We start from the raw sequence: 23,100 nt of genomic DNA, 5'->3' as shown, positions 1-23,100 counted from the left end.
TCAGGAATGGCTTCATCTGGCTGGCTAAACCAGATGAGGGTAGCTGATGGGTCTTGGTGAGTTAGGGGCTTCCCCTGCACATGACGACAGACCAATAAGTGAGTCCAACGGTCAAGAAGGCAGTTTCTGCTTATTCTGTAGAGGGAAGTGAGGACCAGATGGGGCTCGTCAACCTGGAAAAAATGAAAACTCTGATCCTAAACCTCCCCTACCTTGTGACTACACTCACTTTGGAGTGAGAAAGGCTTTGGGAGCAAACCCCCAAGGAAAAATCTGTACCTGCTGCTTTGTGGGACATCATCAGGATAAGAAAAGGAGTAAACCCTACACAAATCCGGAGTGGAGTCCTTAAGCTGGTTGGATGGCATTTTGTATGCCTCCTTCTGGCAACTCCTGCTGCCAAGCTGGTGCCAAATGTATTGCTTTCCTTTCCTTTGGACCACATCCATAAGGGCCAGAGGAAGAATCTTATTGTCTGGGCAGCCCAGGACCTCCAGACACACTGCCCAGGCCTGCGCCCCAGAGACAGAGGTTGTACAATGAATGTGTGTGAAATGGCGCCGTTCTTACTTCAAATTTTCAACCCATTGGCTCAGCTATAAATATACATGAACATTGTTATGTGGGTATATAGCAGGGGATACCTAAACTCAGTTAGGGCCATTTCCCCAGATAATTTGGCGTGAGGGAGCCTAGGTAGTTGCCATTGCTTCCAGTTGCTTCTAATGTATTCCAGGTTGCCACACGCACATCTGCTAAATGCTGGCCTCAGCTTCACAATTGATTTCTGACCCTTCTCTCTCCCCCCCCCCCCCACAGATCACAGCTCAGCCTGGTGTGTCATTAAAAAATTCATTAGGGTGACAGAAGGTGAGGATGTGGTGCTGCCGTGCTTGATCCCTAACCCAGAATTGGCAAGCAATGTTACCCTGTGGACGGACTCGCGCAACATCTCCTCTGGATTCTCTTTCAGCGCTCAAGAGGGAATACGTATGCACAGTGTAAACATGAGTGATAAAAACTTCTATAAGTGCCGTGCCCTGGTGCAAGGACGGTGGGTGGATTCAGCAAAAATAGGCCTTATTGTTGAAGGTAGGTTTGCAGTTGCTCTTTCTACAGTGGCGCCACAACAGCAGCAGTGGTGGGGACCAGGGTGGGGTGAGGTATTTCTAAGTTGCTGGTGTAGTTATTCTGATAGCACAGTGCTGGAAGAGTGCTAAAGGTCACCTCTTGTTTCCTCTCACAACAGCTTTGAGCACTGGGTGAGGCTAAACTATGGAGACTTCAAGGGCACGGTGCAACTTTCATATCTGAGCAAGGATTTTAACGTCAATCCCTTCTTGCATTCAGACTCCACATCCTTTTCTTGCTGCATTGCACTGGACCCGTGCTAAAGATGGGAGAAAAAAATTGGCTCAGTTCACATTTTAATACGAAATTAGCTAATTTGAATTGTCTGGAACAATGTATGAACCAAAACTTAGCTATCCATCAAAACTGCCACTTTTGCAAACACTGACTAGTGTGTCTGAGCATGCAGCTTTGTGCAACACACAATAAATGCAACAAATTATAAATAGCAGTGGTGGCAAACCAACTCCTAGCCAGCAGTGGCAGAACTTCATAGAACAGCATAGCTGCTGCCACATCCTCGCCCACTCTGTTTATGCCAGCTGAAGTCAAAGGGCACTGCATTTTTGCTTTGCCAGCTCTTAGGCAAAAGGGCTGACTTTGAATTCATGGTTTAAAAAAGTGGGCCACACAGTCAAAAAATGATGGCACAAGCTGAAGAAATCTTGACAGATCTGAAAATGCTGCTTGTTACTTCACTTAGTCTGTAGCTAATCGGCATACTTCTTTTCTTTTTTGCTTGATTTAGCAAGCACCTTATCTGTCACAATTAAAACGAAAGATAATGTGAGACTACGAGGAGAACCTTTCAATATCACCTGCAGAATAAGTTCCCGCTCCTATTCCTATGAGGCAAAGTGGACCTATCCTTCCACTGCAAATGTAAGTCATTTTTAAAAGGTATTTAGTCAGAACTGTCTGTTATGGCTGAAGCAGCAAAGACCTGGGATAACAGAGAGATTTGGTGGCACGGGCTAATTGATGCACGACTTTAAACTGGATGTCATATGTATCCCTGCTGATCTGGTCTTTGCTGAGCATGATCTAGATCACTTTGCTGATCTAGATCATTTTCAGGTTGGATTCAGACTTAGTCTTTGCACCAAAGTCACTTTTGGCTGCCCTGATTGATCAAGTGCATTGGGAGAAGGGTGTGTGTGTGTGTGCGCGCGCAATCCTGCTCCACCTCCTTGCTCTCTCAGTAGATGTTGATACCATCAAAACATGCTATCCTCCTGCTAGACCAGCTCTCGGGGTTGGAAGTTGGGGCACAGTATTGCTGTGGTTGTGTTCCTACCTACAAGGCTGAGGAAATTTCCTACCTACAAGCAGGAATAGGAAATTTCTGCTCAGCCCCTTGGCAGTTGTGCTGTGGGGTCCTGCAGGGATCCATTCCCCCACCCCCTGTAATATTTAACAACTGTATGAAACTTTTGGTGTCAGCCATTTGGGGAAGTTGACTTTGCTTGTGCACTTATTTAGGTGAATACTGCCCATAGTTTCCTATGCCATTGCCATTCTCTAGGAGCAGGCATAAGCACAAATAAATACCCTACTGTGTATATTTACTTTATGATTTAGGTCTAATCCTCTGGGTGATGATGGAGCAACACTGGGTCTAGGATGGGCACTAATGAAATGGGATGAATTAAAGTGAGGATGGTGACAACTAAAACAACGACTTGTCTGCAAAATGTGCCATCATTTCTAACTTTCCTGGCTTACAGGTCAACTTGTTTCCAATGGAAGATTATAATGTGACCTCTAGAAAATACTTCACAGACCACATCCTGTCCATTCCAGCAGTACGGTTAGAAGACACTGGGGAATATACTTGCTTGGGAACCAATTCCGCAGGAACTAGTAATTCTTCAGCCACCCTCCGGGTGATAGGTGAGCAAGTCTTGATGTTTTTGTAAGCAGATTTTAAAAAATTAGACTGCAAAACAGCCAATTTTTCCAAGTCTCATATTTCCATTCATTGTTAATCACAGCTTCCCCTTCTATGGTACTTTAGCTGCAACCTAATTCTCTGTATTTTCACTCCATGGATTCTATATTTTCTTCTCCTACCAATTTGTTCCCAGCAGCACTCAAGACATCCGTGATGGATCACACTTATTCACTCATTTGCCACCAACTTTTAAAGTGACTGATATGCCCCACAATAAATCAAATGCCGCAAAGCTTGTTCATATCTAATGGGCCCAGTTCTCAACATCATTCACAACCCAGGAGCCCAACAATACAGCTCACCCAGTATTAATATGAAAACAAACCTCAGTCAAGAGAGATGTGTGTTGCCCCTTCCTACAGGTTTTATCTGGGCAAAGGTTTCTGATTCCTCCATTGCAGGTGGTTGGACTAGATGACCCTCTGTTTCCCTTCCAACTCTACAATTCTATGACTTTGTGATCATTGCACACTTAATCTGGTGATAATGCACACATTTAAATGAGTGCCTAAGCTGGGCTTTGTTTCAGGAAGCGTTTAAGAAAGGAGCATTTGGGTTAACATGAGAACAATGGATTCAATACATAACCCAACGTATGTCCCCAAGTTCACTGCTCCCCATCAGATTTCTAGGTGAAACACCACCACAATTTCCTACAGACAATAACTCTGTCCTTTTGATGTCCTTTTGACTTCAATATTGCAGGCTTAATTCACCCATCTCGAGCTCTCATCCAGGAAGAAGACAAAAGGATGAATCATCTTCTTGCCTTTCTGGTCCATCATTTATGGCTTCCTGGACCATCTTCACTTCCACTGAGACCCATACCTGAATATCACAGGTTATATGTGGCCTGGGGAGAAGCATGGCTTAGGGAGAGTCCCAGACAAGGAAGCCTGTAAGACCACATTTAGCCCATGGGCCTATGCTTCTCCATCCCTGCATTAAGCAATTTGCTTATGGCATTGGAAGGCGGCTGCTTTGCTATGTGGAGGTCCAATTACTGTGATTATTCAAGTTGCCAAATTCCATGTGGGTACCACAAGGGAAAACCCACACTGATCCTAGTTGTGTCCCGACCTTTTCTCCTAGGAGAAAGGTTTAAAAAAACAAATCAAAAAAAGAATTCCTCTGTGCAACATCTTCATTCATTCATTTTCTTTTCAGAGAGTGGCTATGTGCATTTGTCCACCATACAGAACAGAAGCCAAGCGACAAATTTGCACAGCAGCCTGAACCTGCACGTGCTCATTGAGGCTTATCCTAGACCTCACACACAGAGATGGACATACATGAACCCATCAAGGAGCTCCGAGAATTTCACACTCAATATGGAAATGACTTCTGGCAACAACAGGTAAGAAAGAATGTGCCTCCTCTTTCCTAAATGACTTTCCAAACTATAAATTAATTGCATGAGGGATGCACAGAACTCCTCCATTGGCCAGGCTTGCTGGGGCTGATGAGAGTTGTAGCTCTATCATCTCGAGGACCAAAAGTTTCCCACACTTGATCTAAGGTATGATATGAGCAATGCCCTCTGTCTTGCTTTTACATAGACTATTTATGAAATCTAACAACACCTGTTCATAGATAATGCAAAATTATCTCTGGTCTCTATTTGAGAGGCTTCCATTCTGATTGCTTCTGAAAGGACCCTACCCTGTGCATTTGTTCTTTTTTTGTGAAAGGTACAACAATACGCTCAAACTGAACAGGATGGAGGAAAAGAATGGTGGAATATACACATTTTTTGCAGATAATGGTGAAGCCAACGCATCCATCACCTTCAACATCTCAGTGAAAAGTAAGGGTTCCATCCACCACTGTTCTTCCAATGTTATGTCTATGTTGAGAAGGAACAGCAGAGCATTCAGTCTCAACCAACAAGCTAAAGTGAAGGATGCTGGTGACCTTTCTGCTCTTCCTGTAAGCAAATGTGATGTCCCAAAATAGCTATAACAATAAAATACACCGAAAGGAATTGTGATTGCAGTGATACAACCACATACACTCAAAGCAGCCCCCAAGAATAGATCAAGTGATCGAGAGTGAAGTATAATTGCCAAAAGTAGCCTTTCCTAGTGGGAATTGGAATAATCCACACCAAAAGAAAAATATTGACTGTGCTTTTGCTTGGATAAAGTGGTGACCAGCTACAGAATAAATTTGCTCCAAAGGCCACATCTGAGACTCTGGTATAGAATCATGGAATTGCAGAGTTGGAAGGGACCCGGCAATTGTCGAACCTCCTGCAATGCAGGAATCTCATCTGAAGCATCCATGACAGATGATCATCCAACCTCTGCTTTAAAACCTCTTGTGGAGGCAAGTCTACCACCTTCTCAGAGAGTTTGTTCCGCTGTCGACAGCTCTTACTGTCAGAAAGTTCTTCCTGACGTTTAGTCAGAATCTCGTAACTTGAATCCATTGGTTCCTATCCTTCTGGAGCAGAAGAAAACAACCTTGCTCTCTCTTCCTTGTGATGGCCCTTTAGATATTTGAAGATGGCTATCATATCTCTTTTCAAGTCTCCTCTCAGTCTCCTCAACATACCAACTTCCTCAACTGTTCCTCTTAAGGCTTGTTTTCCAGACCCTTTTATCATCTTGGTCACCCTCATCTGCACATGTTCCTACTTGTTAATATCCTTCTGATTGTGGTGCCAGGTTTGGTGTGGCCAAAATAAAACATGGAGTGTATTCTAAATATACTGCATAAGCAGGGCTTATTGTAAATGTTAGAAGGTTCTATTAGTTACCTTGCTCTGGACACTATATTTCTGCTAACACAGCCTAGAATAGCATTTTGTTGTTGCTGCTGCTGCATCACACTGTTAACTCATGTTAAGCTTGTGGTCTACTGAGACCTCTAGATTCTTTTCCCATGTACTACTGGCAAGCCAGGTGTGTCCCACACCTTATATTTGTGCAGCTGGTTATTCTTGCCTAATTGTAAAACCTCACACATTACCCTTACATGTTACCCACTTTCCCATACACCCAAGTTTCACTACATATTATTTCATGATGCAATTTCTCATGTTGCCTATGTTAAGCATGGGGTGGAAAATGAAGACTACATATGCACCATACATTTAAAGCACCCCCCTCCAAGAATCCTGGGAATGGTAGTTTAGGTAAAAAGATAAAGGACCCCTGGACGGTTAAGTCCAGTTGAATTGAACTATGGGGTGTGGCGCTCATCTCCACTTTCAGGCCGAGGGAGCTGGCATTTGTCTGCAGACAGCTTTTCCAGGTCATGCGTAGGTATACAAATGGCTGCTATACCTAACAGCTCTTTTACCTTTGCTATTCAGCTCCCCCTACAGCTAAACTGATGGACAACAGCTCTGGCAGCCTTTGGTGTGAAGCCAGTGGTTATCCTGCTCCACACATTGAGTGGTATAAATTGCCTCGCAATCTTCATCCAGACAGGTGAGATAAGTTATAGCATTCCCTACAGTTTCCAGAAGTAACACTACTGAGTTCACTAGGGAAGTTTTTAATCTTTGATCTTTTATTGTGTTTTTAAATATCCTGTTGGAAGCTGCCCAGAGTGGCTGGGGAGGCTCTCCCAAATGGGTAGGGTATAAGTAATAAATTGTTATTATTTATTGGGTCTGTCCCAAGTAAACGCTGCACTGATCCTAAGGTCAAAGGCCTGGTAGTCCAGTGAATCTACCTGAACACATCTCAATCCTTCATAGAGCAGAATTTAGAAGCTGATAAATAAAGGAACAAATATGAGCATATGAATATCTCCATCATCTTTGGCTGTCCGGCAGATGTGACCAAGGTGGAATGCTGCTTATGAAAGACACCAGCCCAGAGATAACGCATGAAATTCCCTTCGGAAGAGTGACATCGAAGAGCACCCTCAAAATTGATGAGATGCTGGACAACATGACATACTGCTGCCTAGCAGTTAATAACATGGGGAATGGATCCAGTTTCGGTCCATTGGTTCGGTACATAGGTGAGACAAATCTGAGCATCTTGTTCACTAAGAACTAGCTTTTTACCTTTCATCTCACTAAATCCTGGTTGTGGCTGCGTTTACGCCAATATAAAGGGGGCTCCTATGTGATTCTGTCCCTTGGGGTTGGCCTGGCACCAGCATTGTACATCGTTTGGCCCCAGGCCTTTCCCCTCTGACAGGCATTTCAAGTACCTCTGGAACAGATGGCTGGATCTGCTGCTTGATAATTCCACTGTTTTAATTTAATGTGCTGTGTCATTTTTTAATTGTATTCTTGCTATCTGTCCTGAGATCATCTATATTGAAGCATGGGAAAGAAATCACATAAAGAAACAAGCAAGCAAACAAATGTCAGAAATGTTGTGCAAGTGTGTGCACCTATACATCCATACATACTCATTCTGCCCGAGCTGGAGCAAGCCACAGGACTTTGGATGTGGCAGTGGTTCTGCTGCGCCTTTTCATTCTGCTGCTCCTAGTCAGGGGGTGGGATTGCTCTGTAAATCGGCTTTGCTATCACTGGATATCTGTGTCTTTGTTTTTTATAGCAAAGCAGGGAGGAAGCCAGGTATCTCTCTTGTTCTAATGTTGTGTTTGATCTGATAGCATGGTTCAGGAACGACTGATGCACTACAAACTTTTAGCTGATAGCATGGTTCAGGAACGACTGATGCACTACAAACTTTTATTTTCTTTCCCTCCTGCAGCATCTGAACCCCTGAGTGAATTCCCCAAACCAATTCTTATTGCATGTGCTGGGACGATGTTTTTCCTGCTTCTGTGTATCATCTTCCTATTCTACAAGTATAAACAGGTCAGATGGGTGTTCGTGGTCTGTGTGGAAAGAAAAGTAGCCAGGGAAGAGGTCCAGAGGTTGAAAGCAGCTCTACTGCTGTCACTTCTCATGTCTAAAATGGCTCTCTCTCACAATGCAGTACAGGAGAAGACCCTGCTGATGGAAAGATTTTTTAAACCTTAGTGTCATAGTGGCATAAAAACATTCCAAGCTTAATTGTGAAGGGGCATATTGACCCAATTAAACCAAACTACAGCCTTCCAACCCACCCAAATTTGACAAAACTGTATCCTTAATCAAACTGGGACTGTATGCCATGTGTTTGATTTTAGTATGGAGGCCTCATTTAGTAAAATTCATGGGCCTCTTCAAACTTATAACAGTTGCAACATCTATGGAGGAGGCTGCTGGGAGTTTAGCAGGCCAATCCTATGTATGTCTAGTTGACATTTAAGACCCACTAAATTCAGTGAGACTTATTTTCCAGATAATATGTTGAAGTGCTAAAATGCTATTGAACAATGCTTTTCTGATGCATGGATAATTTTTCCTTGCAGAAACCAAAGTACCAAGTCCGTTGGAAGATCATTGAGGCCTGTGAGGGAAACAATTACACTTTTATTGATCCCACCCAGCTTCCTTACAATGAGAAGTGGGAATTTCCCAGAAACAACCTGCAATTTGGTGAGGAGCAATCCTTGTACACTTGCTCTGGTAGTCGTAAGTCATTCTGTTTATCTACATTTGTGGACGATCCAAATTATTGAATACACAGCAGTTGCATAATACTATCCTGCCTATATGAAGGACTGCACAGTTTCCCCCCTCGTAATTCTTGGGATTTTGCAGAATGAGCAAAATGGCATTCCATGACAGCTACTGACTGATAGGTCTCAATGAAAAGATCAGAAAAATCAGAAGCGGAGAAATCTGGGCTACAAATAACAAAGAAATGACATTGAACTGTGCAATGCACAGAAACTGATCATGTTGTTGACTGCAAACCTTCTCATAGCCTGCTGTGGCTTATTGAACTTTAGGAGATATTACTTGTCTGCTCTCAAGGATATGTGCATATCCACAGGGACACACACGCACACACAATGATCACTGAATCAGTATCAAAAATCCTCCTCCTGATTCTGTTATGCTTCTAAACACCATGTTTGCTTTCATAGGAAAGACCCTTGGAGCTGGAGCTTTTGGAAAGGTGGTTGAGGCCACTGCTTTTGGACTTGGGAAGGAAGATTCTGTCCTGAAGGTGGCTGTGAAAATGCTTAAATGTAAGTGCTGGTTAAAGCAGTCCTTGGCCAGTGCTCACTAGGTAATAATCATTCTAAGGGCCTGCAAATTGAAAACCAGCTCCAGCATTGGAATAAATTGGGGGTGATGTAAGTAAGGAGCAAGAAGCAAGTCCTTCTCATGATACTATCTGTATATTTCTATTTAAGAACTGGACATACTGATCCTAGGTGACTAGTTGGGATGGGGAGGTATCAATTCAATGTGCATTTATAGGTGAACTTAACCTAATACATACTTTATGAAGCAATGTGAAACACAGCCACTTTTTGAAGTGTGCACTTATCTTAATTTTGCAATGCAGTTCTCCAGCCAAGTAATGTACACAAAAGTGATTATATTCTATGTATATGCATATAAATGCATATATTAATGAAAACAACATACAAAAATGCATTATATTATGGAAACCTGCCTTGCAAAAGAAAAGAGTATACATTAGGCAAAGTTGCTTTTGAAAAATGTGTGTATAACAGGAGAAATTTGCACAAAAACGCTGTGCATTTTCACAAGAACCTGCATACGGGTTTGAATACAACTAGTTTCATTTCTGGTTTCAGCAACAGCACATACTGATGAGCAAGAAGCCCTCATGTCAGAACTGAAGATCATGAGCCATTTAGGTCACCATGACAACATCGTCAACCTGTTGGGAGCATGTACACATGGAGGTAAGAAGCGGTCCCTGGCGCCACTACAGTCCCCTCCATTCTCGTTCCTATAGTTTCATTCTTTTCAGCAACATTTCCTCATAATGGAAGAGTCATAGATTTTTCAAGTCAGTATCACAATCATGCCAAGAATAAACATTTCTGCTTTGAGAATGCTGGCTATTAAGACCTTAAGGGTTACAATACACAGTCTGTAGGAAATTAGAAGTGGCCTGAATTTACACGAACTATATTTAGTTCGGATGGAGTGGCAGGAGGTAGACCTCATTTCACAATAGGTGTGCTATTCTCACTTTTTAATCTGCCATCATAGTGCTGCTTCAGACTACTTTCTCTTTGTCCTATTTCACCTGTTTCTGGTTTCATACCTGTCATTCCAACACCTGAGAGTGGAACTACACAGTCAGTAAAATCATGATGTGTAGTTTTTGCTATACTGTACCACTTTGGCTTGCAGGTAGAGGAACACATGCTTGAATTTTCCTAGTATAAAAGAATTTCAAAGAGATTTTTAAAGCAAAAAAACCATGCATGTCAGAGTTTTACATGAAGCTTCTCCAGGTGGCTTTCTATCTATAGGGAATCGTTTTACAGAAACAGAGCGTTCAATTCCCTCCTCCCCCCTCTGAAATGGTGCTGTCCAGCAAGAACCATGTCACGTGATTCTACTGATTACATAACTTGCCTTTGAGAGCAAAACTACACTTTACATTCCACTTAGGAATTACTTTTCCCTGCTTGGTTTTGTTTTATTTTAAGCCCAGGTCAGTCTTGATAAACCACAATCCAGTCACTATCTGACTGCAGGAAAAGCAAGAGATAGTGTTGCTTAGCCCTTTCTCTTGTGACACCTTTCTGATCATAATTCCTTCGTCCATGATGCTAGTCTACCTGCAGGGGGGAAAAGGCAGCTTGAATAGGTAATTCTGAGTGGTAAAGAAATCTGGAGGGAATGGGGTGATGCACATCCTGCTTTGAGTTAAAAACAATGTGGAAGCCCTGTGTGGCGCTGCTACAAAAACCAACATCCTTTAAACTGAAATAGTTAGTGTTGATCAGTCAGACTAAGCTGCTACCTAGCAGAAACAGAGTACAATGATGCCACTTTCTGATCAGGTTTATTTTTTTTCTTTTTCAGGCCCTGTATTTGTCATCACTGAGTATTGTCCTTATGGGGACTTGCTGAATTTCCTGCGAAAGAAAGCAGAGTGTCTCATAATCCAGGATTTAACATTTGAGTCTTCTCTTGATAGCATGGCAGCAGACTATAAAAATATGTACCTTGGGAAGAAATACGTCCGGAGGTAAGAATCCAAACCAGTACAGATTCAACAGAGGGCTAAAACCCAACAGAATTAGGGCAAATTTCCAACCTAGCATACCTTTACAATACAGTCGTCATCTGAGAAGTCAATGAGAGCAAGAGTAATTTTGCTAAGCTTTCATGACTGGGATTTCTACACAAGGTAATTAGCTCATGTTTCATATAGTGTGAGAGATGGTGGCTACATGATCTGAGCACTTCATTCTAGGAACCAGACAAAATGGCCAAGGACCTCACATGTATCTGTGCAATGGAATGGCCTACTCTATCTTTAAAATGGTTTTGTGGCATGAAGGAAGTTGACCAGAACCTTTATTTACAGATGAGAAAGGCTGGTACCCACATTCTTCAGCACCTTCCATCCCACATACAACTGCTCTCCCTTCTTGAAATGCCTCAACACACAGGAGATAAGCTCAATAAATATAGTGCTTGTTGGAAAGAGACAAAGAAATTGATGCCTGGTACCAGGATGCCTGCCAATCATTATTATTTTTCGTTTACATTCATGGGCTTTGTCCCACCCTAAACAAATTCCTCACACACTTACACCATTTCAAATAATGACATACTTAATATTATTAGCAATGTGTTAATATGCGAGGAAGTCCCTATAGCGTTTTTTTAAAGGACACTGAGAAAGCATTTGATAGAGTTGAGAAGCCCCATTTGAAGTTTTTAATAGATTGGGGGAGCAGTTTGTTATATGACTTTAAAGTTTTAATGATGCATCTAATGCTAAGCTCATGATGATAGCCAGCATCAATTGGACTGGAACTTAAAATTACAGATTTGCACCTTTAGCGCTCCTCCATTGATATTCAGGATGCTAGATCTGCTGCAGAGATTAGATTGTTAATAAATTTTTCTTTCTCTGTTTCCATTGATGCAGTGACAGTGGAATCGGTACCCAGTGTTTGGACAGTTATTTGGAAATGAAACCAGTAACAGCATCAGGCTCTATGCCACCAAACGGTAAATAAGCAAGGAATGATGCTTTCAATTATTATTGCCAGAGGAGGTAGTTCCTGCTGCTGAGGTTTTCAGTTTTTGCCATTATTTTTATATGATGGTTTGTTTATTACATTAAAAAAAAATAACAGAAGTGAGCTCAATGTAGCATCTCCTTTCTTTTCACAATAGCCCTTACAGGTTGGACTGAGAGATGTATAAAAATGTCTGCTGACACCATCCAACATTGGCACAATTTGTGTATTATCCCTATGTTCATTGCATCCTAAACTTTTACACTAGACTTTGATTGTCCACTATTACAGCTGCCTGAATGTGCATAGTTTTCAGGATCACGACCCTTACAGCAACATATTGTGCCAAAATTCAAATAAATTAGCCAGAATGTGAATTATTATGGGGAACTACATTTTGAGATATGCAGCTTTTCATTAATCACCATGAAATCCTGTAAGGGCAGATTCTAATTTTATTTATTAAATTTGTGATTCTAAATGCAGAATTTGAACACAAATTAACAGAATGATACATTGCTTTTTGTAACTGGAACTCAGCTCCCATGTACAAAGATCACATGACCAGCATTGCTAAGCACATCTATGTGTATAAAATAGGAATTGCAGCTCTTGCATGGAAAATATGCTCAGTCCATTCATATTTCCCACTTCAGTATATTCTGCAACCACAACTGCACACATCATTACACAGGTTAGCATCATAAATGACATGTGCATAAATTTTGTACCGAACAAAGCAGTCCTATTACTTGTAGGGACTGGGAACAGCTTGCACATATAATCCGATTGTATTGAACAAATAGAACTGGGCCACTAATTCTGTTCCTACTAGTAGACTTCCAGTTCAATCATAGTCAAAAGCAAGCTCATCCGAGTTCAGTGGGACTTAAATCTTAGGAAAGTGTTACAACCTTCATTGTACACTGGAAGTTTCAAATTCAAGTGATTGCTCTTTCCTTTCTCAAGATGCTTATCTGTTAACCATGGTTCCCTGTTATTGTTCCCATTTCTAGACTTCATTCATCTCCCTATATTGGAGATGTGGTTCAGTTAGCTTGAACATTGACTTCATCCTGTGGTAAAGTTGCCCTTTGTTGATCACCATGAGTTTTCCCCATTCCAGGGAGGAGCTCAGTGTCAGGAGAGGACATAGACGGCCATCCTCTTGACTTGTATGACTTGCTGCATTTCTCCAACCAGGTGGCCCAGGGAATGGCTTTTCTTGCTTCAAAAAACGTGAGTTCACACTCCTCTGAACATAGTTCTCTTTAGAAAATGTTTTCAGGATCAGTTATTCAGAAACCAAGGCGTCATTTTCCATTACTGTGCAGGAAACTGACTTGCATCCCAAACAAAAGGCCTTGGCCCAACTTTTACTCTACATATGTGCAGCAGTTGGAACCCCACCCTGCTCTGTACACAAGTATATCCTGCATGTTACCCTTGAATAATGAACGCATAGCGCTGAAGTCTGAAAGAAACAAAAGAACATCCCAAAAACTAAGGCTTAGTTCTCAGTGAGGTGATAAGCCTGTGTCAAGGCTGTACCATTTCATACTGTTGGTAGGAGTTCACGTGATTGAATGTTTCTTTATTAAAATGAATCCCATATAACACCCACCCACTGACTAAAACAACAACTTACTAGTATGGCAGGGAGAGGGCTGAGTTGCCTTTTCCCCAGCAGCTAGTTTTCTGTGTGGAAGGTTGTTTTGAACATGGAGGAACATTCAAATGTGTGAGGTAGTCTGAAGTGTTTCTTAGATTAAGAACCTGCTTTTGTACAAGAGAAATTTATTATTACAGCATCCTAAATATATTATTATTATTATTTTGCATTTTTAATGAATTCCATATCAAACAAAACTTAAAACTAAAACAATGCTAACAGAAGTGGTTCTCTAAAGTAAATAAGAAGTGGCATTGTTAACAAAGCAAAGAATTATTCCTTAACTGACTTCCCATCCCCTTTCCACGGTTCCTCTTATCTCCTCTTTTTCTCACGTTGTCTTGGTTCACCCTGTCTATCACAACTATTTTTGTAAACTTAGGTTATTTCCTACACTGCTGAAAATCTTACCATTCTGCTAAGCTGATTGTTTGATTATAATACTTTTCCATATAGGCAATAAACAGTATCCAGTCCTCCTTAAATACTTGCGGCTTTTGATAGAAAGGAATCCAGGTGTATGTGTATATCTCCCTATATGGTGAGAAACCATTTCTCTGACCAGGGCTTATTTCTCATGCGGATCATGTCAGGAGAGAAAGATGCTAGCAAGTGGGGCACTCCTTCCCCTTTGATTTCCCTTCCTTGCCCCTTGCATGAAATTAGGGGAGGGAATTTGTGCTGCCTACCCCAATCTGTTCCTGCCAACCTAGCAGTTCGAAAGCACGTCAAAAGTGCAAGTAGATAAATAGGTACCGCTCCAGCGGGAAGGTAAACGGCATTTCCGTGCACTGCTCTGGTTCGCCAGAAGCGGCTTAGTCATGCTGGCCACATGACCCGGAAGCTGTACGCCGGCTCCCTAGGCCAATAAAGCAAGATGAGTGCGGCAACCCCAGAGTCAGTCACGACTGGACCTAATGGTCAGGGGTTCCTTTACCTTTTACCCCAATCTGTACCTGCGTATACATATGGATGCTGTACAATAACATGAACTATATTTTTCAGCTTGTGCAGTCCCCTCTTCGCATACCAGCAGAAGTATTACCATTTTTAAACATATTTTTCTATCTGAATGTTCACATTTGTTTAGTGGTTTGAGCCCAAAGCTTTTACAAAGATTTACAAGATTTAGGGTGTTCATTATGCCTCCCATTCCAGGAATAAGGAACTGAAAGTGACGGTTGGGGCTTCTGACCCACCATGTTATAAATATAATTAGTGAGTGCAATCTCACTGGCTGCTCATCACAGCACAGATTGTACTGTGCCGCAGACACAGGCTTCCACAAAAGGGTACCTCCCTACCTTTTAAGCTTGTACAGCAAGGAGATTGTGTAAAAGCTATAGACTCCATATGTGGCATTCTATAGCTTGAAAAGGTTTTACAACCATTTCAAAATTAATGCTGTTGGAGTGTTTAACCTTGACATTACAGGAAAGGGAAACATGGGCTATAATTATCCAATTACCTGGATGTCCTGAGCACTAAGACTGCTTTAACCTAAATCAATGCAAATGATTTTCAAGGCTGATTCAGGCATGACTACTTCTGTAGTGGCTTAATGAAATGGTTAGTTTTGTCAGGTGCTCTATTCTTTGTGGAGGTGTCAGCACAGTCTCACAACCAGTCTTTTACATGCTGTGTCCAAAGTACAGTGTCTTCCTACCTGTATCACCAATGGCTGGAAGCTCATACTAACTATTGGAGTTCCATAGGGGACCAGTGGAGTGAGAATAAGAAAGCCAAAACAAATACTCCAGCCCAGCTGTTTCCAAGCCTTAAGATATTTTTGACAATAGCTCTCATCAGCCCTGGCTGTTGACTATGCTGGCTGGAGCTTATGGAAGTTGTAGATCAAAACATCTGGAGGATGTGAAAGCAACTGTAGCCTGTGGTCTCACTAATCCAGCCCGGATGTCTACATCGTGCTTCAGGTCACCAGGAGGAACAGGCACAAGCACAAATTGGGTTGAGTCCATCATGCTCAACCTGTATTTCTCTATGGCCGTATGTTGAAATAAGTCAGGAAGATCAAGAAAAACTGATATGCCATTTCTCACCCTTGCTATCTGTTTAATCTAGTGCATCCACAGAGATTTGGCAGCAAGAAATGTGCTAGTGGCTGATGGACGAGTGGCCAAGATCTGCGACTTTGGCCTGGCCAGAGACATCATGAATGATGCTAACTATGTTGTTAAAGGCAATGTAAGTAACGGGGGTGGCAAATGTGCACTGGGTACACAGGAAATTGATTTACAGTCAGACCTGTTGCTGATAGTAGCTTTCTGGGGTTTTGAACACCGATCTCTTCTGCCCTCACCTGGAAATCTTGGGGTCACAAACATGGGAAATTTTTGAGTGTGTGTGTTCTTTGTCAGTGGGACAGGTGTTGCTGCATGTAAATTCTGGCAGAGGCTACTGAACAAAATCTGGTGGAAAACAGTGGCACAAGATCTGTATATCACAGGATGTTTCCTCTCTAAATAAATTTAATTCCAGGCTCGCCTGCCAGTGAAGTGGATGGCACCCGAGAGCATCTTTGAATGTGTCTACACAGTCCAGAGTGATGTGTGGTCTTACGGCATCCTTCTCTGGGAGATATTCTCCCTAGGTAGGCAATGATGTGTTTGTCCATCCCCAATTTTCTGTATGGAAAGGCTTTAGATCAGAAATGGGGTTTGGGAGAAAACTGACTGTAGCGCTGATTCTTCAACGCCATACACTGGCATAAGAAACCTCAGGCCTTTGGAGAAAAGTCATACTAGACTACTTAAAAGTTTGGCTGGCATTTGGGGGATGACCTCAGGTACTTAACAGGGCCCAGATCCATAGAGAGCCAATGCCACCATCTCGGCTTTCACCTGATGTATGATCTGCCCTAGTCAGAGGCACTACATGCTACAGTACTTCTGACTTTTGCAGCAGAGTACTAAAATCGCTTCAATAACCCAAAGGCCTCTAGAGTTACACACCTACTCCCCCAACTTTTCCTCCCTATTCACCAGACATTGCTTCCTGCCAACCTAGCAGTTCAAAAGCACATCAAAGTGCAAGTAGATAAATAGATACCACTCCAGCAGGAAGGTAAATTGCGTTTCCGTGCGCTGCTCTGGTTCGCCAGAAGCAGCTTAGTCATGCTGGCCACATGACCCGGAAGATGTACACCAGCTCCCTCGGCCAATAAAGCGACATGAATGCCACAACCCCAGAGTCGGCCACGACTGGACCTAATGGTCAGAGGTCCCTTTACCTTTACCAAAATGGCTTCAATAACCCAAAGGCCTCTAGAGTTACACACCTACTCCCCCGGCTTTTCCTCCCTATTCACCAGCCATTGCTTCAGTGCACCCACACAGTTAGGGAATTCACGTAGCATTGCCTTCAGCCTCTTAGATATTGACCTAAGAATCAGGAGCCAGTCCTGTAGGAAAGCAACATGAGAACAGCATGGTGACCGTAGAGTGTTGTACTTCTTCTTATCACTATAGGCAGGAGCCCTTATCCTGGCATGAAAGTGAACAGCAAGTTTTACAGCCTGGTAAAACAAGGATACCATATGGGCAGACCTGAGTTTGCACCAGAGGATATGTAAGTAAACGGATTTCAGAAATCTCCACTGTAACTGGGCAACACACACAAGCATTACAAGGAAGCGACGGAGGTTTGTTCCAGAGTGTCACTGACATTTTCTGTGATGAGCATACTGCATGTTGCTGCTGTAATTCCACCAAGGTGTTTCAGATGCATTTCACAGCTCACAAAGTTGTGTTCAGTGACAGGCCAAGATTTAGGCACCTTAGTAACAAACACTCTTCTAGCCACATGAGAACTGCTTACCTGTGACTGGACTATATGCACTGGCAGAATGTCAGAAGTTACCCAACCATGTGGGCAGGGCTCCTTCAAGCGCTTCTCTTAAGGCTGTTTCCAGAGCCTTGATTAGGCTGGTTGCCCTTCTCTGCACACATTCCAGCTTGTCAACATCCTTCTTAAATTGTGGTGCCCAGAACTGGTGTGGTCTGCCCAAGGCAGAACAGAGCGGGACTATGACTTCCCTTGATCTGAACAATATACTTCTGTTGTTGAATCCTAGAATAACATTAACTTTTTTTTGCTGCTACATCACACTGTTGACTCATGTTAAGCTTGTTAATCACAGCATCATTCTCTAAATGCTCACAGACCAACAGTTGAATTATTTGTTCTCTGGTATCGATGTCCAGCTCACCGGTCAGTAGTTACCTGGGCCTTCCTTTCCCCCTCCCCCCCTTTTTGAAGATGGGGACAACATTTGCCCGCCTCCAATCTGTAGGGACCTCACCTGTTCTCCAAGAATTCTCAAAGATAATAGATAAAGGCTCTGAAATTACATCCGCAAACTCCTTTAGTACCCTTGGATGCAGTTCATCAGGCCCTGGAGATTTGAAGTCATTTAAAGTAGTTAGGTGTTTCCTTAATACCTCTTTTCCTATCTTGGGCAGCAGCTCCCTCCTTACATTTATTCTGTTGTCACCAAGTCGGGCATCATTATAGGATCTGCATTTAGCCCTTGGGAATGATCACAGACTTGTCATTATTTCAGTTGCTTTTACACAGAATACCACAAGTTGCAGCTGAATGGGTAATATGCAGATTCCTCCCCCCTCCAATCCAGGTACAACATCATGACTGCATGCTGGAACATGGAGCCCACTCAGCGGCCAACCTTCAGTCAGATTTCCACTTTCCTTCAGAAGCAACTGGATACCAGTAAGGAACAGGTGAGATGCTAAAATTACTCGTAAAAATGCAATGTGAAGGTAGTTCATACCTGAATTATCTGTTTCTTCAGTAACTGTGTCTTTCCTTATATTTTCACATAAATACATTTGTATTATGTTGGGTAGAAACTGCGCCACCCTAAAAATATTCTGGGATTTCTCATACTACTTCATTATTTGCAGAACGTTTGTTACTCCTCCCCCCCTTCCCCTTAAGGCATAGATTGCACTATATAAATTACACTGCCCACAGTATATAATCCAATTCCCACCCAGATTAGATTTAACCCATTGACCTAATTGGTCAGGGATAAGGATCTTGTGCTCCTCCATTAATTGCTGGACTACCACTCCCAGTATCCTTGAGCATTGGCCATATTGGAGTCCAGCAACATCTGGAGAGCTGCAAACTACCCATCTCTGCTCTAGCCATCCTACACAGTCATAGAATCATAGAGTTGGGACCACATTGGTAATCTAATCCAATCCTCTGCAATGTAGGAATCTTTTGCCCAACTTGGGGCTTAAACCCACAACCCTGAGATTAAAAGTCTCATGCTCTGCCGACTGAGCTATCCCAGCAGGATGTCAAGACTGGCATCAAATAGCAGAACAGGGGTGGGGAATAGGATGCAGCCAGACGACCACGTCCAGAAGAAGTGGCCCAACCCCCTCTGAGTGACTCTTGTCAGGTGGGTAGTGCCACCCATTTGTGAGTCCCTTTACATCTTATGTCAGGGGACTGATACTTCAGGCCACTGCTGCAAAGGAAGTTTCTCCCTTTCACTTGTGGCTTGCTGGGCGGTTGGGGTTGGGGAAGTTTCCTGGAAGTCCAGGAAAAGTGGGCACGCCAACCTCAGAAGTCTGCCAGGTCTAATCAGGTCTGTGAGAGAGGTTCCCCAGGCCCGTTGCAGAGTTCCCACGTTGCTGAACATACACTAAAATGGCACTTGTCGCTGGCAAAATCAAAAGGGGATTAATGCTGTGTTCAGGTGTTTGGAAACCATGGTAATACATGAGAAGCTGTAAAAAGCAGCTGTCTCCCAGTGACCATTGCAATCACCTTCCAAGTCATGGACGGCAACTTTGTGAAGGGGGGGGGGTGTCCTTCCTTCATGGAGGGGTTCCCACACATTTTTAAAGCCTGATTTCCCAGAGTAAAATGCATGGGGACCAGGAGGCTCCCTGCTCCACAAGGTTACCCTCCATGAGTCTTAAGGTGACTGTCATAGCGACAGGGAGGTAGAGCCTAGCACACTCACCTCCTTACCACCTCAGTTGTTAGCAGGCTTTTCAAATGGCTGAAGAGGGATAAAGAGGCATCAAATTGTTTAGGAGCTTCTGTTTTATTTATTTTTAATGCTGTATTTTCCTGAATGCAATTGTTAAGAAGGCTTTCTCTTCAGATTATATACTCCAAGCACTAAAGTTTGTGGGTTTCCCCCCCCCCCCCTTGCTGTGAAGGGTTACACCAACTTACCAGCCAGCACAGAAGAAGACAGCGGATGTGAGCCTTCCAGCTATTGTGAAGATGAATCTTGTGACACTGGAGAGAGCATCCAACCCCTTCTGAACAGCAACAATTACCAGTTCTGTTAAAGGGTATACAACTGCACCCTACTTCTTGGTTCGATTTCAACTGAAATGTAGTTCTCACGCAGCTATCCCTCTGGGAGCATTTCATACCAGAAAGCCAGATGTAACTGGTGGGCACTGCACTGGCAGCAGACTTCAAGACATGAAACATTGCCTGCCATTACACACACACACATACCCCGGCTACTTGTAACTGGTTTCCAATTTTTATAGAGCTTAGCTTAGAGCATGCAGGAATCTTGGGCAGAATCATCGTATAAAGTCAGCAGATTGCCATAGCCTACTACGCACCAGTCTTCATATAAGTGTGCTTGTAAGAGTGAGAGAGTGGGGAATGTGGACTTTAAAACCAAGTTTTCTATATCTCGTGTACCTTTCACTGCTCATCCATCAGTATATGAGTTTAGAATGGACTCCTTTCCCTATCTTGACTTCTTCCTGGGAAGGAATGCCACATTGATAAGATTAGTCGAAAGCAAATGGACAGATCCTAACCAATTTGACTCTGGCTCAGGGATTTTGCAATGGTCAGGGTGGGAAAAGAATCATAACCATTCCCCATCTGTGAAGTCACATCTCAAGAGGGGAAATGACCTTAGCTGGAAGAAAGGTTCTCTATTTCTCCACAGATAAGAACTTCAAACAAGGAAGTAACAGCAACTCTTTCTCTCACTTGGGATTACCATTGTACCATGTGCTAATCGAGCAAACAAAAATTTAAGTATTAAACTGTGATTTTTAGTAGTATAGCCAATCTATTAGCAAAGCTTTAGATTTAAAACACATTACTAATGAGTGACTTACAGTGCAGTTCTATACATGTCTATGCAGCTGTAATCAAGTTCCATGGGGCTTACTCCCAGGTAAGTCGATACAGGATTGCAACCTCTCTTGCTCAATTGATTTAAATGACTGCTTTTTGTTTTGGAGACATCAATATGTGAAAATTTAGTGCCACAAAATATGTGAAAATTTAGTGTCACAAAAAAGGAAGGGAGGGTATTTTGGCCAAGCCTTAGTCAATATTGTTTAATATTGGACCCAGAGATAATCGCAGCCATCATTGTAGTTTGTAGTTTGTAGTTTGATCACTTAACCAGTTTTTATAGGTTTTAGAAACTGGTAATTTTTATTTGCCAATTTTTGGTTAATGGAGAGAAAACTCACAAGGCTTAATTCATTCTTACTTGGCAATTCAAATGAAACAAGAAGCCAAAAGGAGCAATAAGCTAGGGAATGTACTACATTAGGAATAATTTGCAACAGTATTAGAAAGCAAGTTATTAAATATGTGATAGCAAGCATTGAAATAATAGAAACAATGTGAATGGCTTGGCATGCAACAGATCAACAAGACAGGAAATGACCTAGAATAGTACCTAAAGTCCCATTGATTTTAATGGAGAGTTTAAAAATTGTGAAATGTTCTCCTTTAGGAAAGACTGGGTTTTATTAGCGACTGGAATGTACCAGTAGCTCATGAAGTCCCTACATTTACTACAGCAAACACAAATCACCACTGCTGGAGGCTTTGTCCTTAGGGACAAACAATATTAGTAAAATTAGAGAAATTAGAAAACAAAGCAAAATTAGAGCTCATATATATAAAGGGCATTGCAGCAATAGAAAGTAATGTTTATTGAGGCAAACACTCAACTCGACTGGTTGTAATCAATTGTTTTATTTTTCTCAATTTTATCACTCTTTGGCATTGTTGCTCTGTAGTTTATAACACTGAGATTTTATTGCATTTGTGTTAATATGTAAGCTGCCCTGGGCGTTTTACACTGCAGGGTGGCATTAATGTGCTAAAATAAATTGTTGCAATGTATTAGTTTTTGGGTTACAAACGGGTAAGCAAATCTCAGGCAATTTTATATTAAGACTACTGACGTTTGATATTTTTTTCTGAAATATGAAAAAAATAAATATTGTTAACCTGCTGCAGAATGGATGGGCAGTCTCATCTGAAGTATCTAACTCACATTCTCCAATAAGTCAACTGTAGCAAATGTGAATTTGTACTGCTTGCATACACAAATTGTCACAACTGTTTTATGTATTACTTTGTTATTTTTACATACACTGCAGTTTTAAAAACCAAAACTAGAAAGGAGCAGCTTCATAATGGTTTTCATAATATTTTGCAAGCCACTGATTTGAGTTTTATGTAAAGGTTACTAGCTTTGCTAAGCAGCTATCTTTGAAGCCTTGTGTAAATGAAAAAGGAGCATCTCTTTTACTGGATAAGAACTAGCCAGACAGTTTTCCAGCACAAACTACCAGCATTCAGTTGCTGCAAGATTGCTTTTAAATAGTAAACTGCTATGTGTTGAGTTTCCAAATGAAACCATTCTTCCAAGTACATAAATTAGTATGTTCACATTTAACTCTCATTCAAAATAAAACAATTTGATTAAGCAAAGTAATTAGAACTCTTTAGTTGTTTACTTTTTTCCTAGGTGACAATACAATTTCTTCTATAAGGGCATTTTTAAATAATGTGTAATAAATAATAATAATAAAATAAGTGAGTTTGAGAATAGTTCTGATACTAAAAAAAAAAAAAACCATGCCTCAGCTAATGTACTTACTTATGAACCATGAACCATGTAAAGTACAGGTTTGTTTAAAGACAAAAGCTGGCACACAAATGCCCAATTCTACAAGATTCTGAACTAACTGAGCATTACCTAAAGCTTTAGGTAACATGTCCCCTTGTTGATACCATCCAGTTAGAACTCTATTCTCTCTGGTGTCCAATTAAACTGTCCTCTCTTCTTATTGGACATCAACTACAAAGAAGACTGCTCTCCCAGCTACAAAATGGTAGGAGGGCTGAAGCAGACAACATGGGGGAGAGTGAAGAGAAACTTTGACTATGTCAACACTGAAAATATGCCCTGAAGGTGATTCAAGAAATTCCT

At 41.9% G+C, this 23,100-nt stretch overlaps 1 protein-coding gene across 1 annotated transcript in view; it reads left to right on the top strand.

Moving 5' to 3' along the window:
- Window positions 1–22,602, top strand: part of CSF1R (colony stimulating factor 1 receptor) — a 34,566-nt gene extending 11,964 nt beyond the window's left edge. The window contains exons 4-22 of the mRNA XM_083728681.1: window positions 820–1,092; window positions 1,880–2,013; window positions 2,859–3,024; window positions 4,253–4,442; window positions 4,777–4,892; window positions 6,405–6,522; window positions 6,873–7,063; window positions 7,774–7,880; window positions 8,420–8,546; window positions 9,041–9,145; window positions 9,725–9,835; window positions 10,974–11,139; window positions 12,052–12,134; window positions 13,272–13,384; window positions 15,900–16,022; window positions 16,317–16,428; window positions 17,306–17,405; window positions 18,472–18,577; window positions 20,042–22,602. Coding sequence (XP_083584807.1) covers window positions 820–1,092; window positions 1,880–2,013; window positions 2,859–3,024; window positions 4,253–4,442; window positions 4,777–4,892; window positions 6,405–6,522; window positions 6,873–7,063; window positions 7,774–7,880; window positions 8,420–8,546; window positions 9,041–9,145; window positions 9,725–9,835; window positions 10,974–11,139; window positions 12,052–12,134; window positions 13,272–13,384; window positions 15,900–16,022; window positions 16,317–16,428; window positions 17,306–17,405; window positions 18,472–18,577; window positions 20,042–20,176 — 2,576 coding nt within the window. The 3' untranslated portion in view covers window positions 20,177–22,602. The remainder of the gene's footprint in view (window positions 1–819; window positions 1,093–1,879; window positions 2,014–2,858; window positions 3,025–4,252; window positions 4,443–4,776; window positions 4,893–6,404; window positions 6,523–6,872; window positions 7,064–7,773; window positions 7,881–8,419; window positions 8,547–9,040; window positions 9,146–9,724; window positions 9,836–10,973; window positions 11,140–12,051; window positions 12,135–13,271; window positions 13,385–15,899; window positions 16,023–16,316; window positions 16,429–17,305; window positions 17,406–18,471; window positions 18,578–20,041) is intronic.
- Window positions 22,603–23,100: the final 498 nt, after the last annotated feature.

The sequence above is a fragment of the Podarcis gaigeae genome (assembly GCF_964106915.1).
Source record: "Podarcis gaigeae genome assembly, chromosome: 2".
In the NCBI taxonomy this organism is placed as follows: Eukaryota; Metazoa; Chordata; class Lepidosauria; order Squamata; family Lacertidae; genus Podarcis; species Podarcis gaigeae.
Note: the sequence above shows the minus strand (reverse complement) of the source record. Positions and strands in the feature narration are given on the sequence as shown.